The following is a 14,703-nucleotide window of genomic DNA, read 5'->3' as shown; positions in this document are numbered from 1 at the left end:
ACTTTTATCTGAATAACAAAACCAACCCAGTCTATTTTCTTTTCCTGGATTATTTTTTTGATTTTGGAGGGGGAAAGGCCCATGTTCCCAGAAAGCAGCCCCCGCTTTCAGCCCGAGGGGAGGAGAGTTTCTGAACCTTAAAATGAAAGAGCGACTCCTGGGAGCATCGTGGCCCGGGCAAAACACGGCAGGAATGCGCTGCGCACGCGCGCAACACAGGGGCGCCTGTGTGCGGAGAAAGCTTAGATGGTTGCAAGCGCGAGCAGAGCCGCGCAGTGATGATGCAGGAGTCTGAGCAGAAATCCAAGCCCTCCGGACATGTAAATAAATAAGAGACTTCATGGTGATTTCAAAAGGTCTTGCACATTCCTCAAATAAAGCTCTCTGAATGCTGAGCAGGTTCTGTTTACCTCAGACGCCTCTCCTTTCCCATTGTTCTGAACAGGAAAGGCAAAACAGCCCTGATGGCTAAACACTCCCTGGATCAAGGTGAGAATCCCAGCCATGCAGGCCAGTCTCCACATGCCACTGGTTGGTACATCAGGGGCTGGTTTCTCAGACCCAGAACAAATTGATGCCTAGACCGAAAAGCTTTGTAATTGTGAGGCACCTCCGATTATTATGAATTTAGTCCTAGGCCTAATCTGCGTCCAGAATTCTGCCTTGTGGAATGACCACAGCCAGACATGGCCAGACAAGGTTATATTCTCATCCTGTTGTCATGTGTCCATTGGTCAGTCGTGTGAGAACTCAACTCTCTTCCTCTGTAAGCTGGCTGAATGAGAGTCACATGCTCTGAGAAGCTGACCCCTCTGCGAAGCCCCATGGGGGCTGAAGAAAGTTTCCATCCAAACTCTCCCGCGCTAAGTGCCTTCCTGCAAATCAGAGCTTTTTCTGAAGGACCAACATCTGATAGCGTGCTCTATTTATTTTCTCCTTGTGGATAAGCAGGTCAGTGGCACTGCACATCGCAAGCAAACATGCAGCTTCTAATTCCCCTAGGGTAAACCCCTTTGTGCTGGTTGGAGTGATGGGTCATCTTCTGTGAACTGGATGCTGCTTACAGTAGAGATCAAGGAAGCAAGGAACATGCATTGTTATTGTACACTGAATTATGTTTTTACTAAATAAAATAAAATAAAAAACCCAACACCTTCACTTTACATTACAGTATTTTACACATGGACCATTTCAGAGTTTTGAGTGGTCTCAGGCCACTACATCATACACATATGAAAACATCAAATGAGCTCAGACCCCTCTAAATGGACCCACAAATGGACAGAGCTCAGATCAGTTCCTAAAGGCGTTATGGTGTGAACAACAGGTGCTCTTATGTCTCATCAGTTCTGGGGAAGGCCAGAAATAGAACGTTTGCTTACATTGTAAACACAAAAAAGTACAGAGGTAATTCGAGAACTGAGCCAAAATCAGAAAACAGTCAGCGGGACAGTGTGTTACCATTTCAACCGTGAAATGCAGCAGTAAGAAAAAATCATTCAGTTCTAAAGTCAAGTGGAACCCATGATGTACAACAAAACACTCAATTAAATGAGAAATAAAAACACGTAAGTTGGTACATTAGCATTTGTTTAACACACCTAGGTTAAAACAGTGGCAAGTAGCATCATGGCACACATGAGCATGATCACCAACACTAGTAATGCTATCACTACAGCAGTGCAGGCTGCCATTGGTTGCATACGATGATATGAGGCATGAGGGTTTTTTTATTTTATTTTAAAATGTAAATTAGGGCTGCATGAGATCGGTTATAAGACCATAGCAATGTCAGGGTTGGAGGAGTTAAAAAACTTTTAAACATGCTCATACATCAGTGCATTAGGGAATCAGGAATTCCAGTGAGGGCAACATAACAGTGCCATTGATACAAAACAGCCTTTTGAGTATTAACTGGACCCCCTTATCTTTAGTCTAATAGACATGAGTGAGTGAGTCAGTGAATATGTGAGTGACATATAATCTTGTGGATGAGGGGTGTCATATCTAATAATTAAAAAATGCAAGAAAACATATAGTCTTTAAATCTTTTGGGATTCACTGGAGCATTTCTCCAACAAGTTCTCGGTACCACTTAGCAGAGATCGCCACCTTCCTTCACCATCCATTTGTAGCAATGTCTTGACTGTGTTCACGGTGTGAGTTTGAATTTCACACAGATTGGAAAACCCCCGGAGTGATCTCAGTGAGGGACATGTCAGAACTCATTTTTCAATGAAGGGTCTCAGAATAAAATGCAGTGTGGCTGAAGGTGTGTGTGTGTGTTCTATAGCTGTTTTGATTCTGGGTTACTCATCTTAGAAATACAGGGTAATCCCCTCATGCTGAATCAGTATGGGAGCGGCACAGTGGCTTCCACCGTCTTCAGTCCCCCCACCAGTCCTGTGGCTTTGGCCATGAATGTGTGGATGAAAAGCAGTCTAGGAGATGTGTATGGGAAGGGGGCTGGAGGGAGGGGGGGGGGGGTACTAGAGGGTGGTCCACCTCTCAAAAGTCTGTTTTCAGGGAAGAGGGACGGGAGTCATATTGTTCCTGTTCATAAGGCATGAAAGTCATTACACATGGAAGCTAGAAAGCACTGTCCTGTTACGGATGTTACTGCACTTTATTGGGCACCGTTTCATTTGGCCTTGGAGAAGATGTTGGAGGAGTTGTAGAGCAATTAAGGAGATTCACATACAGACAGGAAATGTCACTCAAATACTTCAAATTCAGTGGTGCAGCACTGTGGGAACACTGTTTGAGCGTTTTTTGTGTCAGCTGGAGTGGGTAGGTGCAGACACTGGCAGATTATCTAGACTTGCTGCTGGTTGAAGCACAAAGAGCATTCCACAGCTGTGACGAAGAGGCCAAGGGTCACTGACTCAGCCCCATCTGAGCACTGAGCCTTTTCATTCAAGGACCTTTTCCCATATAAAACACACACACATACACAGTGACTCCCCTACAGTACTTCTACACAAAGAGATGCTCAGGATGCGCCAAGTGTGTCAGTCTGAATGAAGAGTGATGATGGCAAAGAGTAGATCACAGGCAATTTTTCATTGACTAACTAGGGCACAGGGTGTGATGTGGTCAAATGCACAGAGATGAAAGCATCCTCACTTTTTCTATGGGTTGAAGGTATGCATGTAGGCAGATCACACTGCATCTGTTCAGATTCCCCCCAAAAGTTGTAACTTTTGCTCTTAACTTTAATAAACACAGATGTAACATGATTTTCGATTCTTTTCTGTTGGTGTAGTTGTTATGAAATACACACGTTTGAAGGACAACCACTGTCAAAGGGTGTAAACAATAGGAGTTACAAGTTTTGGATATGACAGTGGCAGCATATTTTATGAGTTCAAAGTCTCAAAATGATTGTATAAGTGCACAAGTCCAGACTTGGGCCATGTTTCTGCAGTCTTGGTCTTAATAGTGTTTGCACTCTGGCTTGTCTTGGTCTCAGTCAGTGGCTTTGCCAAATTCACTCTGTTGTCTCAACTGAGACCAACTGAGATCTACTGAAATCATGTGATTTACATGGAAATGTAATATATTACATAACAAAATAATTTGAAAATTAAGCTGGCAATGCCTTTAGACTCAATATTTTGGGTCCTAATCTAAACGCCTTACTCTTGGTCCCCTTTAGACTCAGCCATGTCTCAATCTCAACTTGGACACAAAAGTCCTGAATACTCCCAAGCTGAGACTTCTTTTTTGACTTGACAGCGTTATTGTCTTGCCTCACTCTTTTCACACCGTCCTCAAGTTAATCGAGTTTTTGCAGAGTTAAGGAAAGGCAGACAGCTGATCAAACTTCTGCTGATCTCCAGGGTCCTTAGGAGCAGAGCATTTATGTCATAAAGCAATATTATTCCACCACTCCTCCACACAGTGATCAGGCTCAGTCTGGCTCAAACCGGGAGAGAACAGTTTTTTTTGCAAAACACTGTGTGAGAATGGTAAGTGCACATACTCAGAAGACATTGTGGGGACACATGGCTTGATGTGTTGTGGCAAAACCTCTCATTAACCCCACATTTCTGTCCTACTCCATTCTGCAGGCTTTGGAATTCGCTTGCAGGGTCGGAAACCCAAGCCTGATGTGCAGCATCCCAGACACTAACATCAGCGCCTACTGGATCTTGAACGAGCTGTACACATGGAAATGTCTGCAGGGCAAGGCATACAGTTACAGCACAAATGTGGTCCTATTCAGGACAGGAAAAGATGGAGGAATTACAAAAGTAAAGCATAGCTTCGATGTCTCGCAAAATAATGACCTGGGTCTATGTGTGAATGTACATGTGCTTTTTATTCTTAGGGGTTTCCTGTAGGAAAGGCATGACAGCATCCATCCATCTAGGCATCCATCTTTTTATCCACTGGTATGGGTCACGATGAGACCAGATCCTACCTGAAATCTCTGGGCACAAGGCAGGAATACCCCTTGGACAGAGCTCCAGTCCATTGCAAGGTACCACACACATCTACTCACTCACATCTAGGGGGCAATTTAGCATAGCCAATTTACCTGCCATCTGTGTTTTTGGAAGATGGGATAAAACCAGAATACCCGGAGGAGATGCAGGGGAAACACACCAAGCTCCTCACAGAGAGAGACCAGAGTGAAGAACAAACCCACAACCCCTGGCCCCTAGAGTTGAGCAGCACACACACTTCCTGCTACAACGGGCATGACGGCATGCCATATAGAAATCACATCAAGTCAGCATGTTCAGAGTCGTACACATACATACACACACACCTTTTATAAACACAGTCAGCTTTCACTTCATTAGAAACTCCTTCCTCTCGAGTCCACCTTGTTAGTCTACAGTCTACAGTGCTTGAGAGTTGAGAGCGGTACACCACCCAAATAGTTGCTTTCTGGTGGTCAGGAACTGGGGGAAGGTTGACAAATTGTGCATGACCACAGATGGGCTACACTCTGTAATTGTTCACCTGTGTAGTAGATCTATAAGGTAGGTGGGGTTATCGAGTGGGCATAAAAGATAGATGCCTCTAAACAAAGCTGGTAAAATGATTATTTGATGTAACAGACAAAACAAACAAATAAAAACATGAATGTGAATCTGAAGCAGAGTTTTATTACCCAGTCAAGAGTTTACATCATTGTCATCAAATCTTTCCTTCAAAAAAGACAAAAGGGTGAGGAACACAGCATGGGTATCAAAACCAACTTTTTCTTCATTCCATTGTACGTGTGAAATAGGTTGGGTTCTAAGAGTCACCATAAGCTTGTTACATATGTTTTGTGATATTATAAAAACCATATATCTATATATATATATCTATATATCTATATATATTTATTTATTTATTTTTTCATTTCCCAGTCCAAAGTCTTTGAACCCGTTAGCAACACAGGACATTCCTGGGAATAGGTCAGCAACAGCCCATAACACTACTGCAAGCACACCCAGTGTCTATGGGAACGGCATCGTCTGGCAGCTTTAAACAGAATGGCAAACAGGGCCCTGATATCAAACCTACATCTGGCACAAATGCTATGGCTACAGCTCCATCAATCCTCCAGCAACACAGTGGCAGTTTGAAATACTTCGGCTTTATAAAATGCATTCAATATCAAAGACTTTTTCAAATTTAGCTTTAGTCAAAGTGATATGCTGTTAAAAGATATATTGCAATTTTGATAGTGGTTAAAAGGAGAGGATTGTCAAATTCAGTGGTACTCTGGAGGGGTCTGAGAAGAACCTCTCATGTCCCCCTCCATGACACAAGCCTGACCTCTAGTGGTGGACATTCCTGCTCCTTTCTTTAAGTGGGAGCAAGAAGTGGGCTTTAATTTCCTAAATGTTCACCCCCACCACCTCACCTGACTGTCAAATACAATATTAGCTTATATGTTAAAAACTAGGAGACGGGAGTAAAAAGGATAGAGGAAGAGCATCCAGCTCAGGAGGAGCATTTTTGGTTGTAACAAAGCAAGGGCTCATGATTTGAGAGGAGATGGAAGCTAGGTGGGCCACAGTAGAGGCGTCTCTTCAGGTTCTAATGCGTTCCAGAGCCAAAACCCAGGCCCTTTCCCCCCTGCAGGAGGGACTCAGGTCTGTCATCTTCAGCTCCACACAGTAGCTCTCACTTCCCCCTGTTAATGCACATCAAGGCCCTAGTTAGGACCGTAGCAGCAGGGGGCTGCTGGAACTCTTCTGCCTCCAACACTTTATTAGCCTCTGTAGAGGAAGAACCCTGCCGATAGCCTTCAGGTTCCCCCCTCCAACTCCAGAAATTGCAGTCCTGTTTTACGAGATGGGCAGGAAAGAGTAGAAGTGGAGAAAGCTTTTGCTCTGAAGGCAGCTTTAATGAGAGTACAGAGACCATGGCCTCTCCTCGTTTCTTGGGCTTCTCACCTGAAGAGCTAAAAAGCACTGTATTTCACTCCTAACCTAATTTCCACTCAAATGAAAACTCTGCATTTTCTGGAAAGAAAATGAAGGTGTGGTTGTCTTCTTGAAGCAAAAAGGAGATAACTTATCCAACTGTTGGAAAGCAAACCAAAAAAAAACCCAAAAAACAAACAAAAAAAATAAAGGAAAAAGAAAAATCAGAAGACTATAGCTATAGTACATTATTGGAGTGGCTGATAAATTAAAACATGCAGATTCCTGGCTAGAAGAGCTTGGCCTTCTTCTTCATGTCATTGCGCTTCCATAAGGGAAGTCTGTCGAACTCGTGGATCTCCATCCCAAAGACGTCAAAGAACACCTCAGGGGGCAAATGACGCTGGGGGGGAGAAAGAGACAGAAGTCAAGATAAAGAAAGCGAACGAGGAGGACGGAAAAAGGGAAAATGTGAACAGCAGAAAGAGCAGCATTAGCAATTGGAAATTCCCACGCCACCACATAGAGTGTGGCCTACAGCCTGTTAGAGCTAATTACCTCCAGTCTCGTCCTGTCCACATCCTTCGGGAGCTTAGCACGCCCTCTGTTGGTGACAGTGAGCATTTCATATGGATACACCTTTACAAAAGGAGGGATTGTCTTGTTATGGAGAATGCTATGCAAGGCATTTGCCAAACACAATGAATCAATGAAAAAGCAACAGTGGACGAAAGGACAGTGTATGCACGTTGCATTCTGCCAAGAGACAAACTTCAAAAGTGCACAGCGAGAGAGAGGGAGGGGGGTAAAAATGCTAGTGGCGATGCTAGAGGGTAGGAGGGAGAGAACAAAGAGGGGGTGCGAACATTTAGTGACATCTGGTGTGTTTTTCTTAAATAGTGGTCTCAAATCACTTCTTAAATAAGAGCACGAACTTAAGTGAGTAAAGATTGTCAAATGAAAAAATGGCAAAAGGAAAAAAAAAACAACGATCATGTTAGCAAATGCATGATGTCTAAATAAAAAGAAAAGGAATGAGCAACACTCTAAAAATAAAGGTGCTACAAAGGGTTGTTTCAGTGGTGCTATAGATCTAAAACCATTTTGGCTCTTTTGGTAAAAGAGATTTGCATGTGAAGAACCCTTTAACAACACTTAAACCCACTACATTGGTTCACACTTCAGTTCTTCACCCTCGTAACTACATTACTGTCATAATTAACATCAGTTTCACAAGCCCTAAAATAGAACCTTGTGGGAGTCCACAAATAATGCTCACCAAATAATTTAGCAGAATAATTAGCCTAGAGCTCAGTGCATTAAAGGTTTAAAGAATGTAAAGATTCTTCACACAAAAATGGTTATTTTTAAAACGTAAAAGTGGTTCTTTAACAGCAACGCTCAAAGAACCCCTTCGTAGCACCTTTCATTTTAAGAGTGGAGGTGGGATTACAACCCTCGATGGTTAAGGCAATCCTCTGGCTAACACAAAGAGTAATGAAGAACACTGAATAATCAAGTTAGAATTGTGGTTACTACAGCAGCACCTTCAAAGAAATCAGGAACATGCAGCTGTTAAGCCTCTTTCAGCCAGATTTAGGAAAACCAAGGGGATCAACGATCTGGAAAAATGTGCATAGCTCAGACATAGTAAAGCATATCATTACATCATTTCATAGCACTAGAAGGAATGCAAGCAGTGCAAATCCTCCTGCCTTCTCCCACTGCCTATGGCCTCTGAGGCTGTGCCAAAAATAACCTCCCTGACTGTAACGAATAACCTGGGCTTTAAGGGGGGGATATTTATTGAACTCGGAGGAGCACTCACAGAATGGAAAAGAGAAGAGAAAACAGAATTCTCACAAAAGGAAAAAAAAAAGATGTGGGATACTTGCTTTATGCTCCAACATATTAGGCATTGACATTCCCCTGTCCATTCTGGTTATGGGAACCTGGCCATCTTGGATGGGCTACAGAACAGAACACACACATGTGATGTGAAATGCTAAAGAAAATAAAGAAGAACTGGATTTGTAGGAAAAACCTTGGGAAAGAAAAACCTTGGGAAAGAATTCCTATGTAATGCAAAACACCTGCTTCCCTTTTCCATGATATTTGGAGGGGAGTGCAACTGTGACTGTGACTACTCAGCTTACGATGCTGCTGCTGATGAGGCTGTTACTCCTGAATCACTGCTGTGGCTACACCAAGACTGCTCAGAATGAGGTTCTTTAAATATGAATAGACCCCTCTGTCTATGCTCTCCCCCTTGCCCAAGCTAATTTTGACTCAGACACAAGCATAGCAGGGTGTGAGTGGCATTCCGGTCACACGTAGCATGACTCCACATTCTCATGTATGATGGCTGATAGGCATGCGCGGTGCAGCTGATCGGCTAATGTGTGTCATACACGTACCTTGAAATCTGCATAAAAGGGGGAGAGAGGAAGAGGAATTAGTACATACTTACACAATTCACTCAGAAACAATTAGGAACATGGTGACAGGTTAGAGTTAGCAATAGCACAGGTACCTCTCTGACCCCCACACACATCTCCATAACTGTTATACTGAGAGAATTCTGTAGACTGTGGCTGGAAAAAAAAGAAAACCCAAACACATAAATTAATGATGTGTAACTCTGTTGCTGAGAATAGATATGTTTTATATAATCATAAAAGTATGTGCTGTTGTGCTCAAAATGGTTCTTAATTATTTAATGCTGAGGCAAAAAAGTCTATTTCTGCCTTTTGATATACTCTTTTTTTAATAAGGTGATTTGTCAGTGTTATTCTCACATTTATTTTAATATATAAAGAAATTAAATATTTGGTTGTGTTGCAAACTACCATTATGGACATTAAAACACATGAATAAGAATATTGTCGATGCTTCAAGCACCTTGTCAATAACAGTCAATAAAAATAAAACAATAATAATAAGTCTTTTGTGGCCTAAATTGTGTTCTACTGTAGTGCATCCAACAATAAAGGTAGCATTGTACTGGTGTTATATACTGATTAAAAACACTTGCACATATTGACACATTTTACCATGTCTGATGCGATACAAGAATTGTCTCTTACACGATGGAGGCCGTTCCGTCCATATCCCGGCAGTGAAGAGGTTTTCGATGTTGGGTCTGAAGGAGCAGAAGTTATCAGTAAGACTTACAGTACTAGTGGAATAGCACTTCTTAAAAAAGCCAAAAATACAGCACAATACCTGCAGTGCAGTTAGGATACTGAGAGTCAAAGCGCTGGGCGGCCACACTGCGGGAATATCTTTCTCTGTTCATCTCCCTCTCCATCTCCTCCTTCAGAATGAGCTTTCCTAGACCAGACTGAATCTGCAGTACAGGGAGAGGTCAGTCATATTACAGTTGTCAGCTTTTCCATGTATCCACTGAGTGCAGTGTACTCTATATCTGTATATAGTATGACCTGCCTATCCCTGTTGATTTCTCTGCCTGCTTTGATTCACTGAGGACTCTAATAAATTACTCTAATAAATACTAGAGGTTCCTGACCTTGCTGAGATGCTCTTCTTGCAGCTGTCTGCGTTTCAGTTGCTCGTCTTCCTCCTCATCTCGCGAGCGACTCCTCATATCTGAGCCTGCCAGAGTCAGCAATCCCACAGTGAATGTCAGTCAAAGTAAACATGATACAAAAACCAAGTGCACTTCATCACCATCTTCATCATCCCTTTTGACTCTTTCACTCTTGAGAAAGCACCCAAACGTGTTCATTTTCACAAAAAACAATGATGTAATGTAAATGTATCATGACTAAAAACAGACGAACGAGATTTGTGAATATAATTAACACTAACAAGATATACAGTACATTCTCTAACCCAGTGGTTCCCAAACCAACCCTCAGTGTGTCTCAGATGGTCCATATATTTGATAGAACGCAGCTCATATTCCAGGTGCATTTAGTGTTAAATTGTTTGGTTCAAGTGGTGTAGGAGTTAGGAACCTCTGGAAAGCCCTGAGAACTGGTTTGAGAACCACTGCCCTAATCAAACTGTAGCATCCTGCAGCAGTCCTGTAACCGACTCTGAAGACACAATGAAACACAGTAAACACAAAAAACAGGGTTAGCACCGACACCAACATCACTCTGTCATTGAAAGTGACCATCAAAATATCAGCTTCCTTCGGCTTTGCTTTCACAGGCTTCCATGCACTGTGATGGACTTCCTAAAGGAGCCAGTAGGAGAAGCCTACCTAGGGCAGCAAGAGAGGGAGGGCAGGGCCAGTAGTCAGTCTCAATCTTTGGTGTTTCATCCGGTCTGGGAGCGTGAGCAGCAGGGAACTTGGAAGATTTGATGATGTCATCAGCAGACTTGCTTTGCGCTGCCAGGGCAGCTGAATCTGGATTGGTATTTTGGGGGAACTGGACTATCAGTGATTGGCTCACATTGGCTAGAGGCAGACACAGTGCTGGCCAATCCAACCAAAGCATGACATTTCATTCTTTCTTGATTTTTATGAAAATGTATGGTAAACTACTACTCACTATGATAACAATTTCTACTTTATTAAGTTTTTAAGGAAAAGATGCTTTGAAAAATGTCACATGCTTTGATATATCAATGGTCATCACTGTGGTTTATACAGAAGCTTATAAAGCAGTGTGCTACATTTGCTACTTTTGTATTTCGTCAGATATATTTAGTAGAGTAAGACAAGTGCGTGCTATTGTAAATATTGTAAGTGATTCTAGTGAACCTCTGCAGACCATTAACCCATGCAACTACAAAGCAAAGGTCAGTAATTAAAGCCCACAGCCAGAAAACGAGAGGAAGAAAGTCTTTTAGTTTCAGGTCTGGCTTTTAGTGTCAGGAGTTGGCAGTGAGGAAGGAGGAGACAGTTGAAGAAATAGCTTTCAAAGCCTAATTTGAGTGGAGTTGATCACTTTAAATGATACTTACATGAGAACATAGGATATGTGGTCACATATGCCACAACCAAAAGTTATTGGTGGGATGGTGTCAACACACAACATGATCAAACATAAACATATAAAAAGATGGTCAAAGAATGCACACACACTCCACATACACATCCACTCAACAATATCGGCCTGCTTTTTACATAGTTAAATAATTAATGCCATGATTAGGAAAGCACATGATTAGGAAAGCACAAAATACAAACCATGTAAACATCTATACCATGTAATTCAGAGAACTTATAATGTCAAGCCTTTATTTGACTCATACCATGACTGTGCATTACTGTTTAATCAGATATGCAAAATTAGAAACAAATGCTTCAAAGATCAAAGCTGAATTAGAAACCCCAAAATAAATGTAATTAGCCTCTAATTGTTATATATGTCATTGGGTTAATAATGAACTTTAATAGCCATACCATGCTGTTTGTAGATTGGTGGTTTTCTGTACATGTTCATGCCTTGGTCTGGAATTAAAGATAAAAATGTGGATCAGTGCAAATATTAACAATGCAATGAAGTAGTGTAATGAACATGATTAAAGATAATGAATATTATGGTCATAAGAAAATGACTGAAACCACAATGAACTTGGTAATACAAGATAATACATACAGCATAAATAAAGTGGAGGGGGTCAAATAACAAACAAGACATAGAACGGGGCATGAAAAAAGTATGTTTGAGGGAGTGGATAAGCAGATGGGTTGATAGACAGGTAGACAGGTAGACAGGTAGATAGACAGACAGACAGACAGACAGATAGATAGATAGACAGATAGCTCTATAGATAGACACACAGACAGACAGATAGATAGATAGATAGATAGATAGATAGATAGATAGATAGATAGATAGATAGCGCTATAGATAGACACACAGACAGACAGACAGACAGATAGATAGATAGATAGATGGATAGATAGATAGACAAGAAAGTGGTCAGACAGACATGACTGATGGACAGATAATGAGACAGACAGATCAATGACAGGATGACAGAAAGACTGACAGATGGTGACTGGTGGATTTGTGGTCACTCCTCCTCCTACCTGGGATGTGGAAATGTTTAGGGGTCAGAGAGAGGGTCGGGGTGGCCGGCCGAGAGGAAAGGGGGGAACTGCGGCCACTCGACGGCTCAGTGCCTCCAAACAAGAAGAGGAGAAAGAGTGGGAGGAAGAAAACAAGGAAGAAAGGAAGAAGGAAAGGAAGAAAGAGATGTTGGAATAAAATTTTACTAATTGAAAGAGATGGACAAAAAAGAAGAGGGTGAACATGGTGGATGAAACAGAGCATGTCCACTCCGCATGACAGAAAGAGGGAGAGAGGAAGAAAGTGTGGTGGATGGGTAGGGAGTATGACAGCAATCCCACACACACTCCTCAGCATTCTCCATCAAAACGTGCAATGTGTATGCATGTCTGGAGCACTCACACTGGTCCTGTATTCCAAGGGAAATGTGAAGATACAACATTCACAGGGTTAGGACTTCTACATTACAAACAGTTGAGGCAGCATGCAGCACTGAATGCTAATCATGGAATCATGCAATTATCATCCAACAAGCATATTGCTAAATAAGACCAGAGATGGGAAAAAAAGAAAAGAGAGAGAGACTGGAGCTTGTGGTGTGCCTCACAGATGCCAGAAACTAAAGAAAGCATCACACAAACACAGCAACAGCCACAAAGCCAAGACATACCTATGCAGTAAGAATCTGTAGGGAGGACAGAGTCACATGTGCATTATAAACAGGAGCATGTGGTTTGTTGGCAGTGTTCAGTTTACATGTAGCTGTGGAGCAGCAGCTGACTGAGTACAGCTTTCAGACTAACAGTACAGAAAAGAATACACGTGCCATGCCCAAGTTACATGTGCAGAACTCGTTCTCCCTAGAACAGATCAGCCATGTATGAAGCGCAAACCAACTGCCTATCAACAAGAGGGCTATCAACATAGCATGGGGGTGTAATTCAAGTAGGACGGTAGGATGTTATTCCATAACCGTGCAAATATAGACCATAAACATTGTGTGTGTATGTTGTTGTGTTTATTTCCCTGTATGTAATTAGAAATCATACCCAAAATTGCATCAATCTGAATCAATTGAGTGATTGGTGAAATCTGAACAGAACTGGACTAATAATAATAAATTAAATTGGACAAAAAGAACACAACTCTCAGCTACAGATAAAATATTTTATGTAAAAATCTAATAATATATATATATTAAAATATGTCTATATTACACTACTCTATATGAATTTATAACGTGTTATGTATTTGGTAAAAAAATAGAGACTGTCAATCAAAAAGAATCATTGAGAGGTTAGAGATGTACACCCCTTTGGAGCATTCTGCGAGAAAAAGGCTCCAATTCACAGCCTTAAGTAAAAGTATAGAGGCAGGGAAGGACAGTGGACTGGACTGCAGGGTCCGGAGTGGTAGAGGTGAGGTTGGGGTGGGGGAGGGGGGGGGGGGGGGCTTACCTTTATTATGGGGGAGGAAGTGATGTCGGAAAGGGGAAGTGGGACGGTTGTCGCTGTTGCCAGAACGCAAAGAGGAGCAGAGCTTCAGCATACCTGCCAGCCACTCAGAGGAAGAGGAGGAAGAGGAAAAATAGGAGAAACGGGAGGAGAGACAGGACAAAGGGAGGCAAGGAGAAAGAAATATGAGCGAAGGGCAGAGAGACAGAGGAAAGGCGAGGGAAAGCAAGAAGAGGCAAAGCTCTGGAAGAAGGTGGGTGGCCTGCAATGCTCTTCTACAGCTCAAAGAGAATTATTTTGAAGCATATATCATGCAAAACCTTGTATCTCAAAAAAAGGCAAGTTTGCAGGGAGAGGTAAAAATCATCTTAATCCAAGTCATTTTGAGGCATGTTGAAATATGGAGATACAAGTGTCATACACTGTACATATATATATATATATATATACACACACACACACACACACAAACTAGACCACTGCTCCTTTATGTGGCATTTCAGTCCTGGTGGAAAGAGAATGAGTAAATGGAGGTTATGGGCTCACACTCACCTGGTCTGTGAAAGTGCTGAGGTGATTTCGACAGTGAGGGTGTGTAATTATGACGACTGTAGACCGGCGAGCCAATGGAGCCCTGGCTGGTAGATCTCTGCATAATGCGCTCTCTCATGTCATAGCAGCCCTAGCACACAGACACAGTGACCGTTTACACAACCTGCGCACAAACTGCTGATTGAGGACAAACTTTATAGCCACTATGTCTTAGTTTTGGTACAGAGACTGGATGAGACTGCACTACAAACAGTAAAACATTGGATTTACAGATTCAAATGTAAAATCCATCCATATAATCATTTTCACATCAGCACAGTTGTTGTGCAA

General features: G+C 42.1%; 1 protein-coding gene across 7 annotated transcripts in view; it reads right to left on the bottom strand.

Moving 5' to 3' along the window:
- Nucleotides 1-5,098: 5,098 nt before the first annotated feature.
- Nucleotides 5,099-14,703, bottom strand: part of ablim1b (actin binding LIM protein 1b) — a 62,340-nt gene continuing 52,735 nt past the window's right edge. For 2 of the 7 annotated variants that reach the window (XR_011978243.1, XR_011978244.1), the window contains 8 exons: nucleotides 14,374-14,503; nucleotides 11,755-11,802; nucleotides 9,904-9,989; nucleotides 9,600-9,723; nucleotides 9,461-9,516; nucleotides 8,908-8,968; nucleotides 8,270-8,799; nucleotides 6,933-7,013 (listed from right to left, as the gene is read on the bottom strand). Coding sequence is in view for 1 of the 7 variants with exons in the window: in XM_072667825.1 (XP_072523926.1) it covers nucleotides 6,664-6,777; nucleotides 6,933-7,013; nucleotides 8,270-8,344; nucleotides 8,792-8,799; nucleotides 8,908-8,968; nucleotides 9,461-9,516; nucleotides 9,600-9,723; nucleotides 9,904-9,989; nucleotides 10,606-10,746; nucleotides 11,755-11,802; nucleotides 14,374-14,503 (924 nt within the window). In the remaining 6 variants the exon portion in view is untranslated. Of the gene's footprint in view, nucleotides 6,778-6,932; nucleotides 7,014-8,269; nucleotides 8,800-8,907; nucleotides 8,969-9,460; nucleotides 9,517-9,599; nucleotides 9,724-9,903; nucleotides 9,990-10,605; nucleotides 10,747-11,754; nucleotides 11,803-12,387; nucleotides 12,481-13,037; nucleotides 13,053-13,824; nucleotides 13,918-14,373; nucleotides 14,504-14,703 lie in introns of those variants that run through there. The other 5 variants (XR_011978239.1, XM_072667825.1, XR_011978240.1 and 2 more) reach the window with 5 other exon arrangements.

Source organism: Salminus brasiliensis, chromosome 22 (genome assembly GCF_030463535.1).
Source record: "Salminus brasiliensis chromosome 22, fSalBra1.hap2, whole genome shotgun sequence".
Taxonomy (NCBI): domain Eukaryota; kingdom Metazoa; phylum Chordata; class Actinopteri; order Characiformes; family Bryconidae; genus Salminus; species Salminus brasiliensis.
The sequence above is the reverse complement of the archived record's forward strand: the minus strand, read 5'-3'. Positions and strand labels throughout refer to the sequence as shown.